At 54.9% G+C, this 18,788-nt stretch overlaps 1 protein-coding gene across 1 annotated transcript in view; it reads right to left on the bottom strand.

The window, feature by feature from the left end:
• The window catches only part of LOC101571960 (aldehyde oxidase 4), a 47,044-nt gene extending 32,058 nt beyond the window's left edge, over positions 1–14,986 (bottom strand). The window contains exons 1-11 of the mRNA XM_004628601.2: positions 14,909–14,986; positions 13,160–13,217; positions 11,154–11,250; positions 9,311–9,419; positions 6,825–6,951; positions 5,567–5,628; positions 3,749–3,835; positions 3,231–3,311; positions 2,378–2,522; positions 2,091–2,183; positions 566–717 (exon numbers count right to left, since the gene is read on the bottom strand). Coding sequence (XP_004628658.2) covers positions 566–717; positions 2,091–2,183; positions 2,378–2,522; positions 3,231–3,311; positions 3,749–3,835; positions 5,567–5,628; positions 6,825–6,951; positions 9,311–9,419; positions 11,154–11,250; positions 13,160–13,217; positions 14,909–14,974 — 1,077 coding nt within the window. The 5' untranslated portion in view covers positions 14,975–14,986. The remainder of the gene's footprint in view (positions 1–565; positions 718–2,090; positions 2,184–2,377; positions 2,523–3,230; positions 3,312–3,748; positions 3,836–5,566; positions 5,629–6,824; positions 6,952–9,310; positions 9,420–11,153; positions 11,251–13,159; positions 13,218–14,908) is intronic.
• Positions 14,987–18,788: the final 3,802 nt, after the last annotated feature.

Genomic DNA, 18,788 nt, shown 5'->3' on the forward strand with positions numbered 1-18,788 from the left:
CTTACATCCCGCTAATGCCCAAGCCCGGGCTCACACCCCGCTCAAGCCCACATCCATGCCCAGGCTCACACCCACGCTTACGCCTAAGCCATGCTCAGGCTCACACCCCACTCACATCCACATCCACGCTCAGGCTCACACCCCTCTCACACCCAAGCCATGCTCAGGCTCACACCCCGCTCACGCCCAAGCCATGCTCAGGCTCACATCCCGCTAATGCCCAAGCCCGGGCTCACACCCTGCTCACACCCACTTTCATGCTCAGGTTGACACCCCGCTCACGCCCACATCCACACCCAGGCTCACACCCCAATCATGCCCACATCCACGCTGAGGCTCACACCCCGCTCACGCCCACATCCACGCTCAGGCTCACACCCCACTCCCGCCCACATCCACGCCCAGGCTCACACCCACGCTTATGCCTAAGCCATGCTCAGGCTCACAACCCGCTCACGCCCACATCCATGCTCAGGCTCACACCCCACTCACGCCCACATCCACACTCGCACTCCCCCATTATGCGCTGCCTGCTCAGTGTCTTATCTGCTTGCAGGAGACTCACAGCCAGGTTCCGGATCGAGGGCCCGGCCAACGTCCGCAGGTGCTTCAGCAGGGCTCTGCAGGTCTCTGTCTTCTCGGTCGGTTGCTTAGAAACAATGGACTGCAGTGTGTCGCTCAGCTGGGCCAGGCTGTGTCCTGCACCCACGGTCACCCCTGAAAATGAGAGACCAGGAGAAGCTGGCAGGACACCCTCAGGATAAGGCTGCAGGGACAGTCTTACACACTTATCTGCTTGTCCCTGAGAGCCAAGAGTCCAGCTAGCCCTGGTCATGTGTCCGGGCTTCGGCAGAGAGCAGCAGATGCCTGTTCAGCTGGGCAGTCTTGAGGCCCACATCAGACTTTGGCATCCGACCTTCAAAGCTAATCCTAGCCTGCATGGGAGCTGACCACGAGGGCAGCACTTCCGCCTGCCCGACAGTGATGAGGCTCCTCATCAGAAGATGCCAGGGCACTGCCTGGCTGGTCCGGGGCTCTGTTTGCAGGGGAACTTGTGGGGGATAGCGCAGCTCCCACAGAGTGGAGAAGGCAAACTCTGTGCAAAGCATCAGTGTACATGTGTATACAGGAAGATGCACCAGCACACACATGAGCAAAAAGAGGTGCATGAACAAGTGCACTGGCACATGCACGTGTGCACAAGGAGAGGTACACCTCATCTGTGGTGCTAAGCTCCCTGCAGAGCTGACTGGGCACAGCCCTGCTCCCCCTGGGGGCTGAAGGAGACAGGCTGAGGACCTCTGCTCTGGCTGTGTGTGCCCCGCCTCCCGCCCTGCACCCCCGCCTCCTGCCCCTGGACCTCCAGCCCGTCCTCTGCTCCCGCTCTTCCTGCGAACCCACCGGTACAGATCCCAGAAAGCAGAAAATGAGTGCTCAGGCTGAGTGGACGGGCTAGCCAGAGGGACCCGGGGTCACTCCCACACAGAGTTTCTGTCTGCTCGTTGGGGAGAACCCTCAAGTGTGACCTCTTGGAGCGTGCTACATGCCACCTTTGGGTGTGGGTGGTGGGACGTGCTTTCAGATTGCCCAGGGTAGTAGCCACAAGCTAGCTGTGCAGGCTGGGGATGTCCTTCCTGACCTTTGATCAGTGTCCCATGCAGGACCATAGAGCGGCCCTGCCTGCGACTTGGCCCTGCCAGGATGGTGGTAAGGACCACGACACAGGAACTGTGAGCGCCCAGGGGAGGACGCAGTGCAGGAGTCAGTGGGGCTGCGTCCAGTTTTCTTGCTGATCTCATGCCCTGTGTGTGTGAGTGTGTTCCTGTGTGCATGTGTATGTGTGTTGCACAAGGATGGGTGTGGGAAGAAGCTTCACGGAGCTAGATGAGGAAGGAGCCCAGTCTAACTTGCGACAGAAGTGCTGCCTCCCTTGCTCACACCAGGTGGGGCCCGTGCCCCACAGTGCTCAGTGAGGGCGGAGCCCAGAGGACACTGCAGAGCACTCTGCAGAGGCTTGGGAGGCCAGGGCCCTGGGGAGCCTCGCAAGCTTGGTGCTGTCAGAGTACAACAGTGGGGGAAGAGGCACTCACCGTCATCCTCGGAATTCAGCAAGTAGAGCTCCGAAACCCCAAGTGCGCAGATGAAAACTGGGTGGAAGTCGCCTTTAAATTTAATGTTGGGTCCTTGAAGCAAGAGCATTTGCATTAGAACAGGAAGTGGGCAACGGGGATGCTGACACTGTCCCTCAGGGGCTAAGCAGAGAGACAGCGTGATGGCAAAACAGAACCACAAGGCACTTTAGGAGCTGAGCTCCTCCTTGCTAGTAGTGGACGGCTCTGGTGACGCGTGCAGGCCCCTGGGAGCCGGAGCCACCTACCCACGGTTGTGTTCCCCATGATGAGTGGGGCATGGGGGAAGGCAGCTCTCAGCTCCAGGAGGTCCGGCAAGGTCACAGGGGCGAGCCAGGTGGTCCTCGCCCCCTGGAACGTCAGCCTCCGCTTGTTGGGGTCTTCGGCCATCCTCTGGGGAGAAGCAAGCAGTGTGCAGCGAGTGCTGCCACCCAGCCGGAGACACTCACAGTGGCCCAGGGTGGGCATTCAGGGCTGCTGGCCTCGAGCAGCACATGCTTGTGTGGTCGGTGTGACTGGGGAGGGGCTGGGTGTGGAGAGCTGTGTCTCCAGCCCAGGTCCTGCCCTGCCCTGTGGGGGCTGGAGAGGCTCAGCTTTGGGGACTAGGTCTTTGCAAGGCAAAGCCCACCAGTAGGCACAATGTTTCCTGCAAGGCAGCTCTGAGAGCCTCAGCAGGTGAAGGGTAAGTGGCAGTTCTACAGCTCTGCAAACCCGCCTTGTTCGGCTGCATGTGTGCACCTGTGTTTATACACACAGGCTTACGGCTGTAGAGGGGGAGTGCACCCTGGGAGGGCCTGCACCACACTGCTCGTGACTTGTGCCCTCGCTCCAGCTGAAATCATAGGGGCTGAGTTTTACAGGTGTCCTTAGGCCACCTCACGGAGTGCTGCGGTATGACCCCGGTGTTCCCTCAGGGTCTTCACCTGCAGGGGCCCTGAGGACCCGTGGCCACCCATCTGCTTGCCTGGATTGGTGGTCTGTTGTCAGAAAGGACTCGTCCCTAGAAACTGGATGCCACCCCACTGGGGGACGGGGGACAACTTTCCCTTGTAGGGTGCAGCTCTGTGGCGCCATGCCCGGCCGTGCCCAGAAGGGTCTTACGATCAGCTCTGGCGGGAAGATGGGCTCCTGGGAGGGGTCCAGCGGCTGGAACTCGTCCTTGTCATACAGCTTGGTACACACCTGGATAGAACAGAACAAGACCCAGAGGCCACTCCAGAGGCCCTGCAGGCTGTCTTCCGGCTGGGGCCTGAAGGAGCCCTCCCCACCTGGACCCCGCTCCCCTGCACACTTGTGGGCTCACTTCTTCCTTTGGGCTGACAGCTGGGCTGGGAGCCCTGGGGTCCCTGGCAGGCAGTGCCTGCCTCTAGTGAGAAGCTGCCCTTGCTCCGTCCCACTCTGGCTGCCAGGGCCCCACCGGCTCCTGCTAAGGTCCTCTTGCTTCCAAGGAAGGCATCTGGGAGCCAGCCTCGTGGGGCTGCAACGCCTCAATGTGGAGCTCTTTCAGGCTTCTTGTGAGCTGAATCCAGTCATTTCTCACTGGATTCCCCCGCAGGAGCAGGAAACTTGCACACATGTGGACCTAGGCGGGTGTTTTCCGGGCCGAGCCCAGCACTCACCTTCTCCTGGGCACGTACAGAGCTGCTCTCCTCCTGCTCCTCCAGGCAGCACTTCCCAGACCCCTTCATGCGGCAGACAGTGGGCTCCTGGGGAGTGGGTTTCAGTCAAGTCAGGCCTACGGCAGACTCTTCAGGGACCCCCTGAGCCCTACAGGTGGGAAGCCGCCTCCAGCCACCTCTCTGCTTCTTCAGAGATGGGCGGAAGTCTCTGCCGGCTTCCTGGTGGTGATGGGTGTGGCCACACAGGTGGCACGATGTGCCTGGCTCAGCCTGGGAGAGGCTGCCTTGAGACTCTACATACCAGCGGAACACTCCTGCGAGTGACCGAGCTTCCTCGGGTGCTGCCGGAGTCACTCTGAGCCCTTGGGCACATCAAGCCTCAACTCACTTGCCTGAGTTCCCAGCCGTTTCTGCAGACCATGGTCAGACTCTGGCCTGTGGTCAGTTCACCTGCTAGTCCCTTAAGCACCACTGAGACCCTGATCTTGCTTTCCTGGGCCACATGGCACAGGGGGACAAGGGCCCAGGTCCAGGCACTGTGTGGGCTCAGGCCAGCTTGTCCCAGGAAGGCGGCACCCCTCCCCCCCGGCCTGATGGGTGTGTGGGATCCAGGCACGAGCGAGGTGCGTGCTGTCTGACTTGGAAGAGTGTGGTAACAGTGGCAGGGACGTGGTCCCTCTCACAGGGAGGAGGGGACGGGAGCCTGTGGCTGTGCTGTGACAGAGTGCTGCCCATGAAGAGCCAACTGCTGGGGGTGGGGAGGCTGTGGTAAGGAGGGGCACCTCCCTCCACACTGGTGCTGTGCAGGCCCCCGGTGCCGGGCTGGGTCGGGAGAGGACCTGCTTCTGCAGATCAGGAACAGCGGGATACACCCCTTGTACCTATCAGGGACAGCGCTTCACCCAGGGGGGAACCAGCCTCTCCTCGGTGAAGCTCTTGGAATCCTTCAATACTGACATGGAACATACCTTTTCAAACATTTTATGATATTCGAAATGAATGGAAACAATCTTCAATTGTTTCTGTTCAATAAAAACTATATAAAATCAAGCCAGCGCAGTGGCCCACACTTCCCGCTACCTGGGAGGCTGAGGCAGGAGGGTTGCAAGTTCAGGTCTAGTCTCAAACGAGGCAATAAAAAGGCTGAGCTGTTAGCTCAGTGCAAGGCCCAGGTCCAATCCTCAGTGCCACAAAAACAAATAAACAAACACCCTAGTATCTCTAGAAACATGTTGCAGGTCATTAATCTTCATCGTGAAAGGTGAGCAGGCCCACTGTCCTATGGAAACTCTCAGAGCCATCTTCTGACACTTGCCTCCTGAGCCCCTACCCCACTCCACACTCCACCTCCTTCTGTCCCGTGCGGCCTGGGCTTCCTGTTATGAGGAGCCATGACCCTGGCAGTCCCCTCATGGTGTCACTCTCTGTCCCCCTCATGCTGGTCTCACCATGTCTGGGTGCCCACTTGTCTACACTCTGGTCCCCGTGGCCTCCTGGCACAGCCTTCCTGTGGGCAGCAGCCAGCGTTTCCTCTGAACATGGCTCACAGCTGCACCTCGACAGAGCACAGCCAGGCCTGCGTGGAGGCCCGGTCTCTGTGTCTCTCTCCTGTGCTCAGCCTGTCTCTGCCCTGGGACTGGGCTTGGAGCTTGGGGGTCCCTGCTCAGTGCATTTCCACCCCTCCCCACTTGGTTCTCTCCGCCTGCGCCTCCTACAGCCTCCAGGGTTATCGGAGAGATTATTCAGTGTGACACGCTACGTCGCATGAAAGCTCCACACATTAAGTCCACGCAGCGCATGCTCTCTTTCCAAACTTACCGCACAGAAAGTCCCTCCGCTTTCAACAATCGGTCGGTATCCAGTGCAGCGGCACAGGTTGCCTGGCAGTGAGGAGCAGGGTTCAGGGGGTGACACTGCACGTCTGTGTTGTGCGCTCAGGGAAATGGTGGCTTTTGTAATGAGGCTCCTTTTTGTTCCCCAAGCCCAGCCACATTCGTTGTAGACAGATTTGCCCCTGGAGATGCTCTTGAGAACACAGGCCAATTGCACCTCCTTTGCTGTAGGTTCCCTGACTTCTGGCCGGATTCCCCGCCCTGTCCTAATGGCCCTGCTCGGCAGGTGGGCACCTTGTCCACATTCTGCAGGCCCCGAGGACAGGACGGCTGCTGTTGGACAGGTGTCCTCACGGGGCCACCCGTCTGAGTGGTGCAGCCTCGGGGTGGGCTGGCCTGGCAGCTGATTGCTGGATGGGCAAAGAGCTTCCCTGGCCCCTTCCAGGGTTTGTAAATAGCTTTCTCCCAAGACCTAGTGACCAGGCTGGGTCCAGGTGGGATTAGTGACCAGGTGTGTTTGTTACAGAAAACTGCATCTGCTCACAGGCCTCTTGGGGTAGGTAATCGTGTTTGTAAATTTAAATTTGGTAGCTATTCATCATAAAAGAAAGAATTGCTCACTAAGTTGCTTGTGATAAGTAATTGTTCATGACTGCCACTCTCTTTTATAGACAACAGACCTGGAGGGTCTGGAATCTTCTTCTTTACAGAAGTTAATTTTAGTAAGTAATGCTAACGAGTGAGTCTAGCAGGCTAGTTTTTTCTTAATGTATTTGGCACAGGATCTCACTACACAGCTTGGACTCATAGTGATTATCCTGTTTTTAGTCTCCCCAGAGCTGGGATAATAGGCATGTGCTGCCAAGCCCGACCTTGGTTGCTGGCTCAGTGGCCCAGAGGTGGGGTTGGCGTGGCCTGTGGCGTCGAGGATCAAACCTGGTCCCTGTGCTTGCCGAAGCAGGCACTTAGTCTGCTGAGGCTAATTAAACACCAAACAACCAAATCTTGCTCTCTAGCCCTCCCGAGGGCCACGCGATTACTCAGGGGCCTCAGCAGAGGCACCCAGGCCTCCAGGAAGGGGAGGTTTCATCTGACATCCCCATGGCTCTGATTTGGCTCTTCCCTCCGCCCTAGCCGGCCAGCCTTTGCCGGAGCAGACGGGGCGACGGTGGAGGAGGCAGGTGCGGACTCGCTCAGGCCTCTCCCCAGCGGCCACGCCCTCGGACCCGCGCGGCCGGGCTCACCTCCGAGGGCCTCGGTGACTTGCTCCAGCGTCGGCTCTGGGTGGTTGCGCAGCAGCGTGTATATGGACATCACCATGCCAGGGCTGCAGAACCCGCACTGCGTGCCGTGGCACTTGGCCAGCCTCTCCTGGGGGAGGACGACACGGGCACCGGAGACCTCTCAGCTCCCCGCTCACGTGCCGGCAAAGCGTGGCAAGGTAAGCAAAGCGACAGACTCAGCATTGCCGAAGCGAGGGCGAGCGCTGGCCGGGAGCAAGGCTGCCCGCTGCGGTGGGTGGTGCTGCGCTGCCCTCGTGGTGGCGGCAGGAGCCACCCGCGCTGCCTGAGTCCTGCTGGGCAGGAGTACGGCTGAGGACACAGCCACTCTCGGCGCGGGTGCGCCTGAACTCCTGTCCTGGTGCCTCACGGGGTCTTTAAAATCCAGGTAATGGTGTAAATAAACGAGTGCACGCCCGTCTCAGCAGCTCCCCTGGCAGGCGCCGCCTGCGCTACCTGCACCCATGACAGCTTCCGACTGCTGCGGTGTCACTGTAAGAGTCGTGAAGGTGCTGTCCTGCGGAGATGCCTGTGTGTTTAATCTGCACACACTCAGTACCGCAAGGCACAAGCCAGACTCTGAGAAGGAGCAGGAGATGGCCATGTCCTCTGTGTGCTCCCCAAAGACCCCGATGTTGAGGAGAGGCAGAGGGGAGACAGGGCTATGTGGACCTGTCCCTGCTTCCCATGCACCGGAAGGGCTCTGAGGTGCACATTCTCAGGTACACGTTTCCCACAGAGAGCACACTGGTCAGGCGACAGCCGTGAACCATCCACACGGCTGACACTGACAGAAGATCCACAAAGTGCTGTTCATGGCTCCAGGGTAAATCCTGAGGGGATTTGACTGACTTTGTCAGATACAAAAGTTACATTTTTACTTATATAGGTCTTGCTTTAGCTTTGTCTTAACCATCCAGCAGAAAAGCGTAGCCACAAAGTGTAAAAAGTAAAGCTATATTGGTATGCTGAGCTGTAAAAGGCTCAAGTCAACAGCTTCGGACAATTGTCAGTTGTGCTGGCCACTCACTATGATGGACTACTGGACTATGTTAGGCTGTTCTGCTGACTTCATGTACCTACAATGTGTGACGGGTGTCAAGTATGAAAAGGTCCTGTAGAGGCTTCTCCACATACAGCTTCTCTAACTGCAATGGAACACCCAGCTCTGACAAAACGAAACCAAAAAGGGGGATATAAATAAAGGACTGTTTTCTAGTAAAAAAAAGTTATGTGTATATAAATTAGGGTAGATATACAGCTACTTTCTCTTAGTTCATTGAGATGAAAGGTTTGTACTAATCTTGTTTAGACAAGATATCATGTCTACGTCTTGTCCTCTGAATAACTGTAATGAAGACAACAATATGCAATGCATTAATTATTGTAACTGTCCTACTAACCTGTTTTGAAACTGTCTCATTGCTATTTTATCTTTTTTCTCATTAAAATGAATAAAAATTTTTGTAAAAGTACACGTTTCCACACAGCCTGGCTCCCAGCATGGGAGCAAAGACCACTCATGGCTCAAGGGGCATGGCGGCCGCTGCGGCCCTGGAGAATGTGGCTGGCGGGCTGGTGGCTTCAGATTGGCAGGTGGACGTGGCTGGGCGGGTGCCTGCCCAGCGCTCTGCGGGAAAGCCCTGATCTAGGTCTTACCTGGCGCTTCTCCAGTGCGTGTGCGTCTACCACGATTCGGCTGCCTACATTCAGGTCCTGAGAGGCTGCCCACTTTCACTCATTCGTTGTTGTGTCTTTGCTGATCAGATTGGGGCTGGCACCTTCTAGGCAGGCGCCACCCCTGAACTACACCCGGCTTCCTCCTCATCAGTGCTGTCTTCAGAGACTTGAGAAATTCCTGCAGACTCAACTACTAGCTCTCACAGACCCAGACAGGTGGCTCCGGGATGCTTTTGAGAGAAGCCTCTGTCATCACCAGCAAGGGTGCAAGTCAACGTGCACAGAGCCATGCGGTGGCTGAAGACAAGCCCTGTCAGCAGGCGTCTGTCGAGGGCAGGGAGGCCGGGCAGGGGCTGTCGGCACTCTCCTGCTCAGCTCTCCCGCCTTCTGGTGCTGTGGAAGCACCTTGTTACTGTCGTGGTCTGTGGCACCATGCAGGCATCCCATCAGACCTCTGAGAACACTTGCAGAGTTCTCCTGCACAACTGGCTGCTCTTCAGGGCTCGGCAGTTCTGAGGTACGGGATGAGCTAACACCGCCTGTAAACGCCCCTTTCCCATCTCTTTGCTTCTCTTGTCTGCCTGGACTTTTCTCTTAGGGCTGGACTGGGCTGGGAAGGTCTCTGCCTCTGACACACTAAGGTCAATGAAAGATCCTTGGAAAGCTCTCTGCAAAGGTCCTTAGCTGGGAGGCATGGAAGAATTTAAAAGCGCAAGGCAAGACCATGAAAGCTGGTGCCTGCTGGGGTAGCTCCGCCCCCTGCGTCTTACCTGCACAGGGTGCACCCTGGTCCTGATGCTGCCCACGCCTTCCACCGTGGTGACAGCTGCCCCATGCAGCGAGCAGAGCGGCACCAGGCACGCGGTCGCCGGGTAGTGGCTGCAGGGACCTGTGTCAAGGGACCACACTGGAACCCCGGAGCAGCGGGTGACTCAGGTAACAGTGTCAGCCCCAGAGTTGTGAGTCCCCAAGTTTTGCAGACTGGGAAACCCTGAACAACACACTGAGCCCAAGGAGGACTTCCATGTGGCTGCCACCGAGTGGTGGGAGAGGGCGGGGAGGGAAAGAGTCCTGAAGCCTCCTGTGTGGGACTCTAGGAGGCACTCATTCTCCCTTGAATTGTATTTTCCCTCAGCCCAAGGGAAGGAAGTGGCCGGTGATGCGCTGCTCACCCCTGGGAGCTTTAGAGGCGAATGCACCTGTATCCTCACCTCAGTGAGCGGAGCCTCCTGGCGGGGGCCACCCAGCCCTGAGGCAGCAGGTGCTGGGAGGAGCAGCTGCCCTGTGTGTGGGTCATACCCCACCAGCTCTGCTCCCCTCTCTCCAGTGGCCTGCCCTGCTCGCCGCTGTCCTGGTCCTTACCCCATGCCTCTTCTTAGAGCAGAGGCCCAGATGGCTTGCCTGGATGGCATTCGGCCTCCCCAGCAGCCCCCTCCTCCCCACTGCACCCCCATATCGCTGTGGGGGCAGGCTGCCCCCTTAGGAGCCTCCCGGCTACCTTCCTTCCTACGGTCGGGTCGTCGCCCTCCATTCTTCTGCACTTAGAAATAGTCAAGTGTTTGCTCTGATCACAACAAAGCACAGTAGGACTCCACATCTCTCCCTGGTGCTTGCCCTCTTCCTTTCTCCCTTAGTCAAGTTTTGCCCGAAGCTTCCTTGCCCTCCAGCCTCTTGGGCCCCTGCCCTGATGGCTGGGAGCACCCCAGGGCCCCAGCCTCCAGTTCTTCCTTAGCTCAAGGCTCCCTGGCTCCTGCTCTCCTGCTGCTTTTTGGGTGGCTTGGGCAGAAACCAGCCTTCGAGGCCAGCTCATTGTTTAAATCTATGTACCCCAATGTCCTCTCTTTAAATTGGCCCGATAGTAATGCCTGTCTGAAGCCGCTTGGCAATGTGCACGTGACAATATATGTAAGCTACTGTCAACAGCCTGGTAGGCAGTAAGTGCCAACAACTGCTGGTTGTTTCAAGAGCCTTGTCATAAGACACTAATGAGTTATGGCTCTGGAAGAGGCTCCTTGTGTGACAGTGTCTCTCGGGGTGCCTGGTGGGTATCTAGGTGTTCCCCAAAGGCTATGGGTCCTCTGCTCAGCACCGGCACCTCCTGTGCTCCTCCTCATCCACTTTCCTCAGTGGAGGCCTGCATCCCTCTGTCACATGCGTACAACCTTGGGCTGTGCTGGACACTCCCCGCCTGTGTGCGTGGCTAGGGGTGGGTTGACCCCCGCCGGGAGGCTCCAACTCACTGAGGCGAGGATACAAGAACTTCCATGGGTGAGCAGGGCATCATCTGCCCACTTCCACTTCCATCCCTCAGGCTGAGGGAAAACAATACATGATGAGCATGGATTTGCACTCTGAGATGAGGCTGGCCCTGCTGCACAGCTGCTGGGCAGGGCTCAGTGGTCAGATGCCGGTGAAGCTCACCTGGGTCTGTGAGGGCCCCCCCCCCCGGCTGCTGAGGCTCCCGCTGTGAGGCATAGGAGCACAGAGCTGGGGCCCAGGCGGGGCATCTTCTGCAGGGAGGACATCGGGGCTGGCAGTGCACAGGTGTGACTGCTGGGGGAGGAGGGCAGGAGTGCCACCCCACTGTGCATGGACAGGCCACACAAAGGATACCGGATCTTCTGGCTCGTGGCATTGTACCTGGACACCATGACAGTGCAGGCTCCGCAGCCGCCCTCTCCGCAGGCGAATTTCGTGCCTGTGAGATGGACTAGAGGGAGAGTCAAGGAAAGGCCCAGGCGCCAGAGCAGGTGCACGGCTCCTGACCTGCCTACGTCGGCGTCACTTCTTGCTTAGAGATTGTTCAGTCCTTTGCTTGTGAGTGCAGGACTGAAAAGAATCGGATACACAGGCCTAGGTAGCACGTGGCTTCTCTCGTGAGTAAGGGATTTCATGTGAGTAAATTAAAGAGCAAAAGAAGAGACGGGTGCCAGGAGACAGGGATCTAGAGCTTTTGCAAATGGGAGAGAGCAAGGAATGGGCAGGGGGAGGGGAAGCAGCAGGAAGGAAGCCTACCGCAGGGCGTGCCAGCCCATGGGAGAGGGCAGATGAGAGCTTCTCAGACGCCACCTTGGCTCACTGAGAGCCGCAGGTCTGGATGCAATTCTGACGAGAACATTTTCCACACTTCAAAGCACTCATAAAGTGCTATTCCTGGGGTGCAGGGCAGCGCCTTGAAGTCAACCCCTTGGCACCCCTTGGAGCTGCCTGGAGATTTGCCCATGCAGGAAAGTGCAGGCTGTGGCACCTCACATCTCCTGGGCCAGGTGTGCACCTCATGGACCACGGGTCTGAACCCCAAGGGCGCTCCCATGGGGGCAGTGGAAGACCTAGTAAATCCCCGGTGAGGCTGGATTTTTCTCTGGTGCGGTGGCACCAGGCTGTCACAGTCCCTGGGATTGGCAAATGTGAATCAGGTATGCGCCTCCAGAGCCAGCAAAGCCTGGGATCACCATGTCTCTTTGCATAAGACATTCATGTATCTTCACAAAGGGAGGACAGATACCTACAAAGCTACCTTTAGGTTCTCCTGGAACCACATCCAAGGTTGACTGAAATGTACTTGGCAGGGTTTATGGAAGCTTAGGTGGATTGCACTGGCTGGGCTCATGCACGGCTTGGGTGAAGGCACAGGCTGAGGCCAGTTCTCGTCTTAAAGCTTAGTGCCAAAAAGAGGTGAGGCGGGGTCAGGGTGCTCCTCCTGGTTGTTGCCCTGAGTAGCTGCATTCCTGTGGAGCCCAGAAGAGGCTCTGCACACTTTAGTCCCCAATCTAAGCAGGTTGGGCCACAGCAGGGGCCCTGCCACCCATTGGCCCGGGCCCCCCCACCTACTGGCCAGGACCCCCCACCTGAATGGCCTGGGATGCCCCTCTAGTGCTCTGTCAACTTGGGTATAGGAGGCAGCAAAGCCTAGCTATCTCTGCTTTTGGTATCCTAGCATTTGCAACTGAAGAGGCCAAGTTTCCTCCGGCTGGGAGGTGTCTCTTCACATTGTCAGAGCTGAGGACAGTGCCGTGATGTGCATTTAGGGTGCCCCGGGTGAGAAGTGAAAACCACTGGCTCTGCTGACCGCTGACAGCTCCCCCCGGCTCGGCCCTCCCCTCTTGTGCAGTGTTAGCTCATACAAAGCTCGTTTTAAAAGGGAGTTGTCACATAGAAACTGGGACCCTCACTTACATTTGAACTCCACATAAATAATGGAAGCTATTTTAAATTCATTCAAGTTCAAACTTAATTGGTTGGACTTCATTTTTACAAATGTGAAATACAGCAACCTTTACACTGGTCAAATATGAGCAGTACATGATAAGCTTAGCTTTTGGTTCCTTACGTAGCTGAGCTTTCTCAGGGTCCTAAGGAATGCCCAGAAGCTCCCCTGAATGTGGAGCTGGCGTGGGGTGGACGTGGGTTCAGAGCCCTAGAGGTTTCTCCAAAGGGAGTTCTCCCGGGGGCTGGATGGCTCTGCTGGTTGTGTTCAGCTGAAAAAAGTACAACCTGGCACGGGTGAGAGGCTGTACTCTCTGGCTTTGCCTGGACCCTACAGGTGGCCGCCATGTCATTCCTAGCACGTTCACATTCTGCCACCCAATTCTGAGTGATCACAGTAAAACAAAGGATACGGGCTCCTCGCAAGTAGGAGAGCAGGGTTACCTCGGGGTCAGGCCTCTTCTCCACCACCTGCAGGAGGGAGGGCAGGGGTCAGTGTGGAGACGCCACCACCAGCAGTGTCAGTGCCATTCTGAGGCAGGTTCCGGACAGGGCTGGCTTTATGAACAGAAAACTCATGGAAGATTCCCCTAACACCTGGAGCCAGAACTTCATAGAAATCAGGAAACGTTGCCTTGCTGTCTCTGGATTTCCCATCTCTGTGGTCATTATTCACCTGGTGACTCACATTACAGATTTCCACAGGCGGGCAGCGTCCCTGAAGCCCAGGGTTTGCGGCCTCTCCTTTGCTGCTAATTCACTCTGCCCCAGAATCAGAGGCCTGGAGGGAGGCGAAGCAGGCATCTCGAGGTGCTGGTGCACACGCCGGTGCCCAGGATGCCGGCCGGCCTGGGCACTCATGGCTGGGCCAGGTTTCCTTGCTCTTTCCCTCTCGCTCTGGTGGTTAGTTTGTGTTTGCACCGTTCCTGCGTCCCAGAGCAGAGAGCCGGGGCTCAGCCCCTGGGGAAGCGGTCTCCTCCCCAGGGAAGGACAGTGGCATCAGTGTAACTGAGGCACGAGAGGCAAAGCCTGCAGCAAATCACTTCCTAGCATCGTCTTCTGTGCTGTTATTTCGCTGGTTTGGCTGGTTGCCCTGAGCGGCCAACCCTGCGCTCCCTCTGGGAGGTGCTCACGCCACTCTCGGGTAGGCTCACTCCCACAGCACGGGGCTGGGGCTGCGGCCAGGGCCACAGCCGCCTCTCCTCTGCAGGGAATGGAGTCACCCACTGCTGGCCACAGGCGGGAGGGTATGGGGGCAAAGTAAAGTCAGCCAAGGGTCCTTTGGCACCCTGGTCCTCCTTGTCACCAATATGGCCTGATGCAAAGCTCTGGTGACCTGACCTCACCTCCCCGTGCAGGCAAGATGGCAGGTATACTCTGGGCCCTGAATCCTAGCGTCAGAACTGAGTGGGAGAGCCCAGTGCACTTGGACATGGGTGAGCAGGTGAGGAGGGGCTCGCTGCACAGCCAGTGCCCCAGAAGGCATCTCCTGACCTGTGCTGGACGTGTGGGGGAGGAGTTTGCAAACCTCGAACAAGAACTGTCATAACTCAAGCTAAGCCACACTTGGCATTGAGGGAGCTGGATGGTGGGCATTCTGATAAGCCACGGGAGAGACCCAGCACTGGGACAGTTCCCAGCTTTCAGAAAGCCCAGTTCTGCAGCGCTGGGAGGCTGAAAGCAGGAGGATCACTTCCAGTTGGAGCTGCATAGTGAGACCTTACCAAATGCACAAAAAAGAAAAAAGAAAATCCGGTTCTGCATCCAGCATGCTAAAATCTACAACAAAATCATTACCAATGCAAAACCAGAAAACAAACCAGATGAAATGAAAAATCTCCTATTGATTCTGAAGAAAAATAAGCAAGCAGAGATCTCCATGCTTAGATAATTTGGCACTAAAACTTGAACTGAAGATTCATGCTCAAGTTCACACTGTTCCATATGACTTGAGAGACAGGCTTAAAGCATAAGAAATGGCATTACAGTGAAGGAAAGGTTCACTTTTATGGAAATTTATGTTGCTGGGGAAGATAGCTCAATGGCTTGAGTACTTGCTTGGCAAGTGCAAGGTCCTGAGTCCAATCCCTCATACAGAAAAGAAAAGAAAATTCATGTTAATGAATATATGACAATTCACCTGAATTTCTTCAGAAACTTACCTTTCTCCCATTCACAAAAAAAATCAGCTCGTCTGAACTGGAGAGGGAAGTCATCCTGGCAGACATAGCCCGCACCAGAGCCACCGTATCGTCTCAGCAGATCTGTGAGAGTCATGGGTTGCCAGAGCAGCCCACACAAGATTTAAAGGCTCCAAGCCGAGCCCCGCCCCGGTCCGCCACACCTGACAGGGCTGCGCCTTGCTTTCCTGGGGTGAGCCAGCCAGCTCTCCCTGTGCCCCTTCAGGTCTGAGAGCAGGAGGAGAAGCAGGCTGTCGTGGCGCAGAGATCAGCCCGTGCTGTGCCGTCATCCCCATGGCCGGACTTCCTGAGGTCTCTGTGGTCAGGGCACAGGGAGGTGACACCTCACCCCTCTGGCAAGGCCTTGTGACAAGGTCTCAGAACTGGAGTGACAGCTCCAGGACAGTTTCATGGCTCTTTGCATGCATTCTTTTCTTTTCTTTTCTCTTTCTTTCTTTCTTTCTTTCTTTCTTTCTTTCTTTCTTTCTTTCTTTCTTTCTTCCTTCCTTCCTTCCTTCCTTCCTTCCTTCCTTCCTTTCTTTTTTTCTAGCTTTCTTTTTTGTGGTAAAGGGATTGAACTCAGGACCCTGAGCTTGCCAGGTAAGTGCTTATTCTACTGAGCTATCTCCCCAGCCCTCAACATTATTATAAGTGCTTGCCTGGCAAGTGCAAGGTCCTAAGTTCGATCCCTGGTGCCACCAAAAAAAATTGTGGATAGACACATAGCATACATCTTTGCATCATATAAAGACAAAGGTAGGAAAATACTTGGAAAATGGGAAAAGAGTGGAATGGACAAACAAGACACCAATCTTTCTCTAAAAGTCAATAACACAAATATCCGATTCAGAAAAAAGTGAGACAATTGAAATAAAATTAGGGTGAGAACAGGATGTGGAAAACGGCGAGGTGTGTCCCAGAGGACCGCAGGGGCAGGGTGCCCACCGCGCTGCGCAGGTCGCCTCCAGGCCTCACCATCCTCTGGCTCCCCAGCAAGCTCCCGGCTGTGGCCTTCCGTCCCATACTGTCCTCTCTGGTGGGGTCTCTGGGGCCCTTCAGCCTTAACAGCTGTTTCACCCCCAAACCCAGAGACCCCAGGGCCTGCAGCTCTTCTTGCAGGCCCAGAATGTCACTCTGTGCGGCTGCTGCCCAAGCCCTCGTGCACTCTGTTCCTGTCTCCGGGGCCTGCGCCACGCGAACGGTCCTCTGAAGTCACACAGCGAGCTGCGGCCCGGGCACAGCCACCGCCCCTGTGCTCCAGGGGAAGGCGGAGCTGGCGTGTCCTCAGAGCAGGTCACAGGCGACCCTGCACAGTGTGACGAGCACAGGCTTCCTACCCCTCCCCTCCCGCGTGGGATTTCACAGCTGCAGAGGGTGGCGCCCCACAGGAGGAGGAGGGAGGGCCCGAAGGCACTTTCCGGGGCAGTGGGCTCAGGCGCCACACGCAGCCGTGGCCCCACGCGTGTGCAGAGAAGCAGGCCGCCCCGCATTTGAATATCTGCCTCAGAGCTCTGCAGGCTGGATGCCTGTGTGTGGATGCGTGTGTGCGCGCGTGTGTACGTGCGTGCGTGTGCGTGCGTGTGTGCGTGTGTCCACTACTGAAAATGATGAGGCTTCATGCTTTCTGACCTTCATCCAAAGGCACGCGGGCGGTAGCTGTTTGGCTGGCTTCAGGCTCCTGCAGGGTAATCAAATACAACCGTCTTCATTTTGAGCAGATTCAGGGGAAAAATTTAATGGACAGAGTAGGCTGGAAGTTGTGAGGACGCCTCGGGCCGAATGTTCCCACCCTCGCGTGCAGTTTCAGCTCTCCTGTGGGGAGGCGGCGGCCTCACCCTGAGCAGTGGGGGCCTCAGCTAGCAGAGCCGGCGCAGCGCCTCCCGCCACATGGGCGAGCGCTTCCTTCCAGGAGCAGATTCCCCTTGCCGCGCACACCCGAGTGTTTCACACGAGTGGAGATAACAGCCAAATAAGGATTTTTTAGGCACAACATTTTACACAGCAGACTTTACGAAATTCAAGCAAGGAAGTTTGCTCATTTTTCCTCAAAATAGGAACATTGTAGCCTAGGCATTAACTATAAAATCAGCACACAAGATTTACACACAAATTGCAAACATACTGTTAGTTACGTTGAATCAAATACCGTGCTTCTGTCCATGTTCCAGGCACATCAGTGCTTGTGTGTATAATTGGCTATTACAAGACAGTTTGTAAATACGATAGATGAAAATTCAAGAACTGCCCTTGATTTTCTAAATATTTCAGATAAATCTATAAGAAAACCAACTTTTGTTCTTTTTTTTTTTTTTTTTTACAGGTTAATGTATTTCAATAGCAAACTCACAGGAACAGCACAGAAAGACAGACAACATTAAAAACTTGTACTAGCATGTAAGACAGCTCAGTTAGAAAAGCAGAGTGACTGGATGGAATCCACTGCTTGATAAATATGCTGCAAACACCATTTAGTTGCTGTCAATAAGAAATTTACTTGTTTTAAAAAAATCCAAATGCTGGCATTTTCCCAAAAAATTTAACTGATTTTTATTTATAATTGCTATAAAGTTGAAGTGCTGAAACTTGTTCACTGAAACATTTTTGACTTGCATTAATGCTTTACATCCCAGATGAAGATAAAAATTCACACACAAATGAAGATGGAAAAACTGCCAATACCTGATTTCTGTCCCCTATTTTCCACTCACAATCATGTACTTAGGTACCTTTTGACCCCCCGGAAAAAAAAACCAAAAAACAAAAAACCTAACATTGAAAACTACCAACAACAGGAAGAAGAGGAAAAAAAATTGAGAATGAAATGTTTCCCACCATAGTGGACTCTTAAGCACGTTCTCCACGTATGTGGCGTGCTAGTTGGATATCTTAAGCACGTTCTCCACGTATGCGGCGTGCTAGTTGGATATCTTAAGCACGTTCTCCACGTATGTGGCGTGCTAGTTGGATATCTTTTGGCATAACACGTTTGGCGTGGATGGCACACAAGTTGGTATCGTCAGACAGGCCAGCCAGAAGGGCCTCACTTGCCTCCTGCAAAACGCCGATAGCTGTGCTCTGGAAGCGCAGATCTGTTTTGAAGTCCTGAGCAATTTCTCTAACTAGATGCTGGAATCAGAAGTTCAGTGGACTTCTGATAGTCTAATTTCATGGAGAGCCACAGTCCTGGGCCTGTAGCGATGAGGTTTCTTCACCCCTCCAATAGAGGGCACACTCTTCTGAGCGGCTTTTGTAGCCAGTTGTTTCCTGGGCGCTTTACCACCAGTGGATTTATGGGCAGTCTGCTTGGTACGAGCCATGGTACTGGGACCTCCTTACACCTTTCTCCTTTGGCTGGAGCTCGGCGAGTGAGAGGCAGTGCTGGCGTTAGACAGCGACGGCAGCTCAGCAGTGGCTGCGAACACCCAACTTTTGTTCTTGAACCCCAAATATTAGAGAGCCAGGATGGATCAAGGATCAAAGCATTCAGAATCAGTTTGTAGGATCTAAAAGAAAAACTCAGAAAAGGGATTAAAAATACAGTTAAAAAAAACCCAAACTATTCACACAGCAGCAAAATAGTTTCTTATTTAAGAGACATTTAATCTATCCCTCAAAAATTATTTGACTTGTATGTTTGTTTTCTCATTTCTAGAAGAGATTCCTTGGGTTTTGGAAATACATTGCTTTTTTTTCCCCCATAATTTTATTGATAAACAAATAGCAATGAGACAGTTTCAAACCAAACTGGTAGGACAGTTTCAATAATAACACATTGCATACATTCTTCCTAGTGGTTAATTGCTGTACAAGATGCAGACATGATATCCTATTTACAAACACTATTAGAACAAATGACTCTATT

This window comes from Octodon degus, unplaced genomic scaffold, assembly GCF_000260255.1.
Source record: "Octodon degus isolate 3935 unplaced genomic scaffold, OctDeg1.0 scaffold00025, whole genome shotgun sequence".
Classification (NCBI taxonomy): domain Eukaryota; kingdom Metazoa; phylum Chordata; class Mammalia; order Rodentia; family Octodontidae; genus Octodon; species Octodon degus.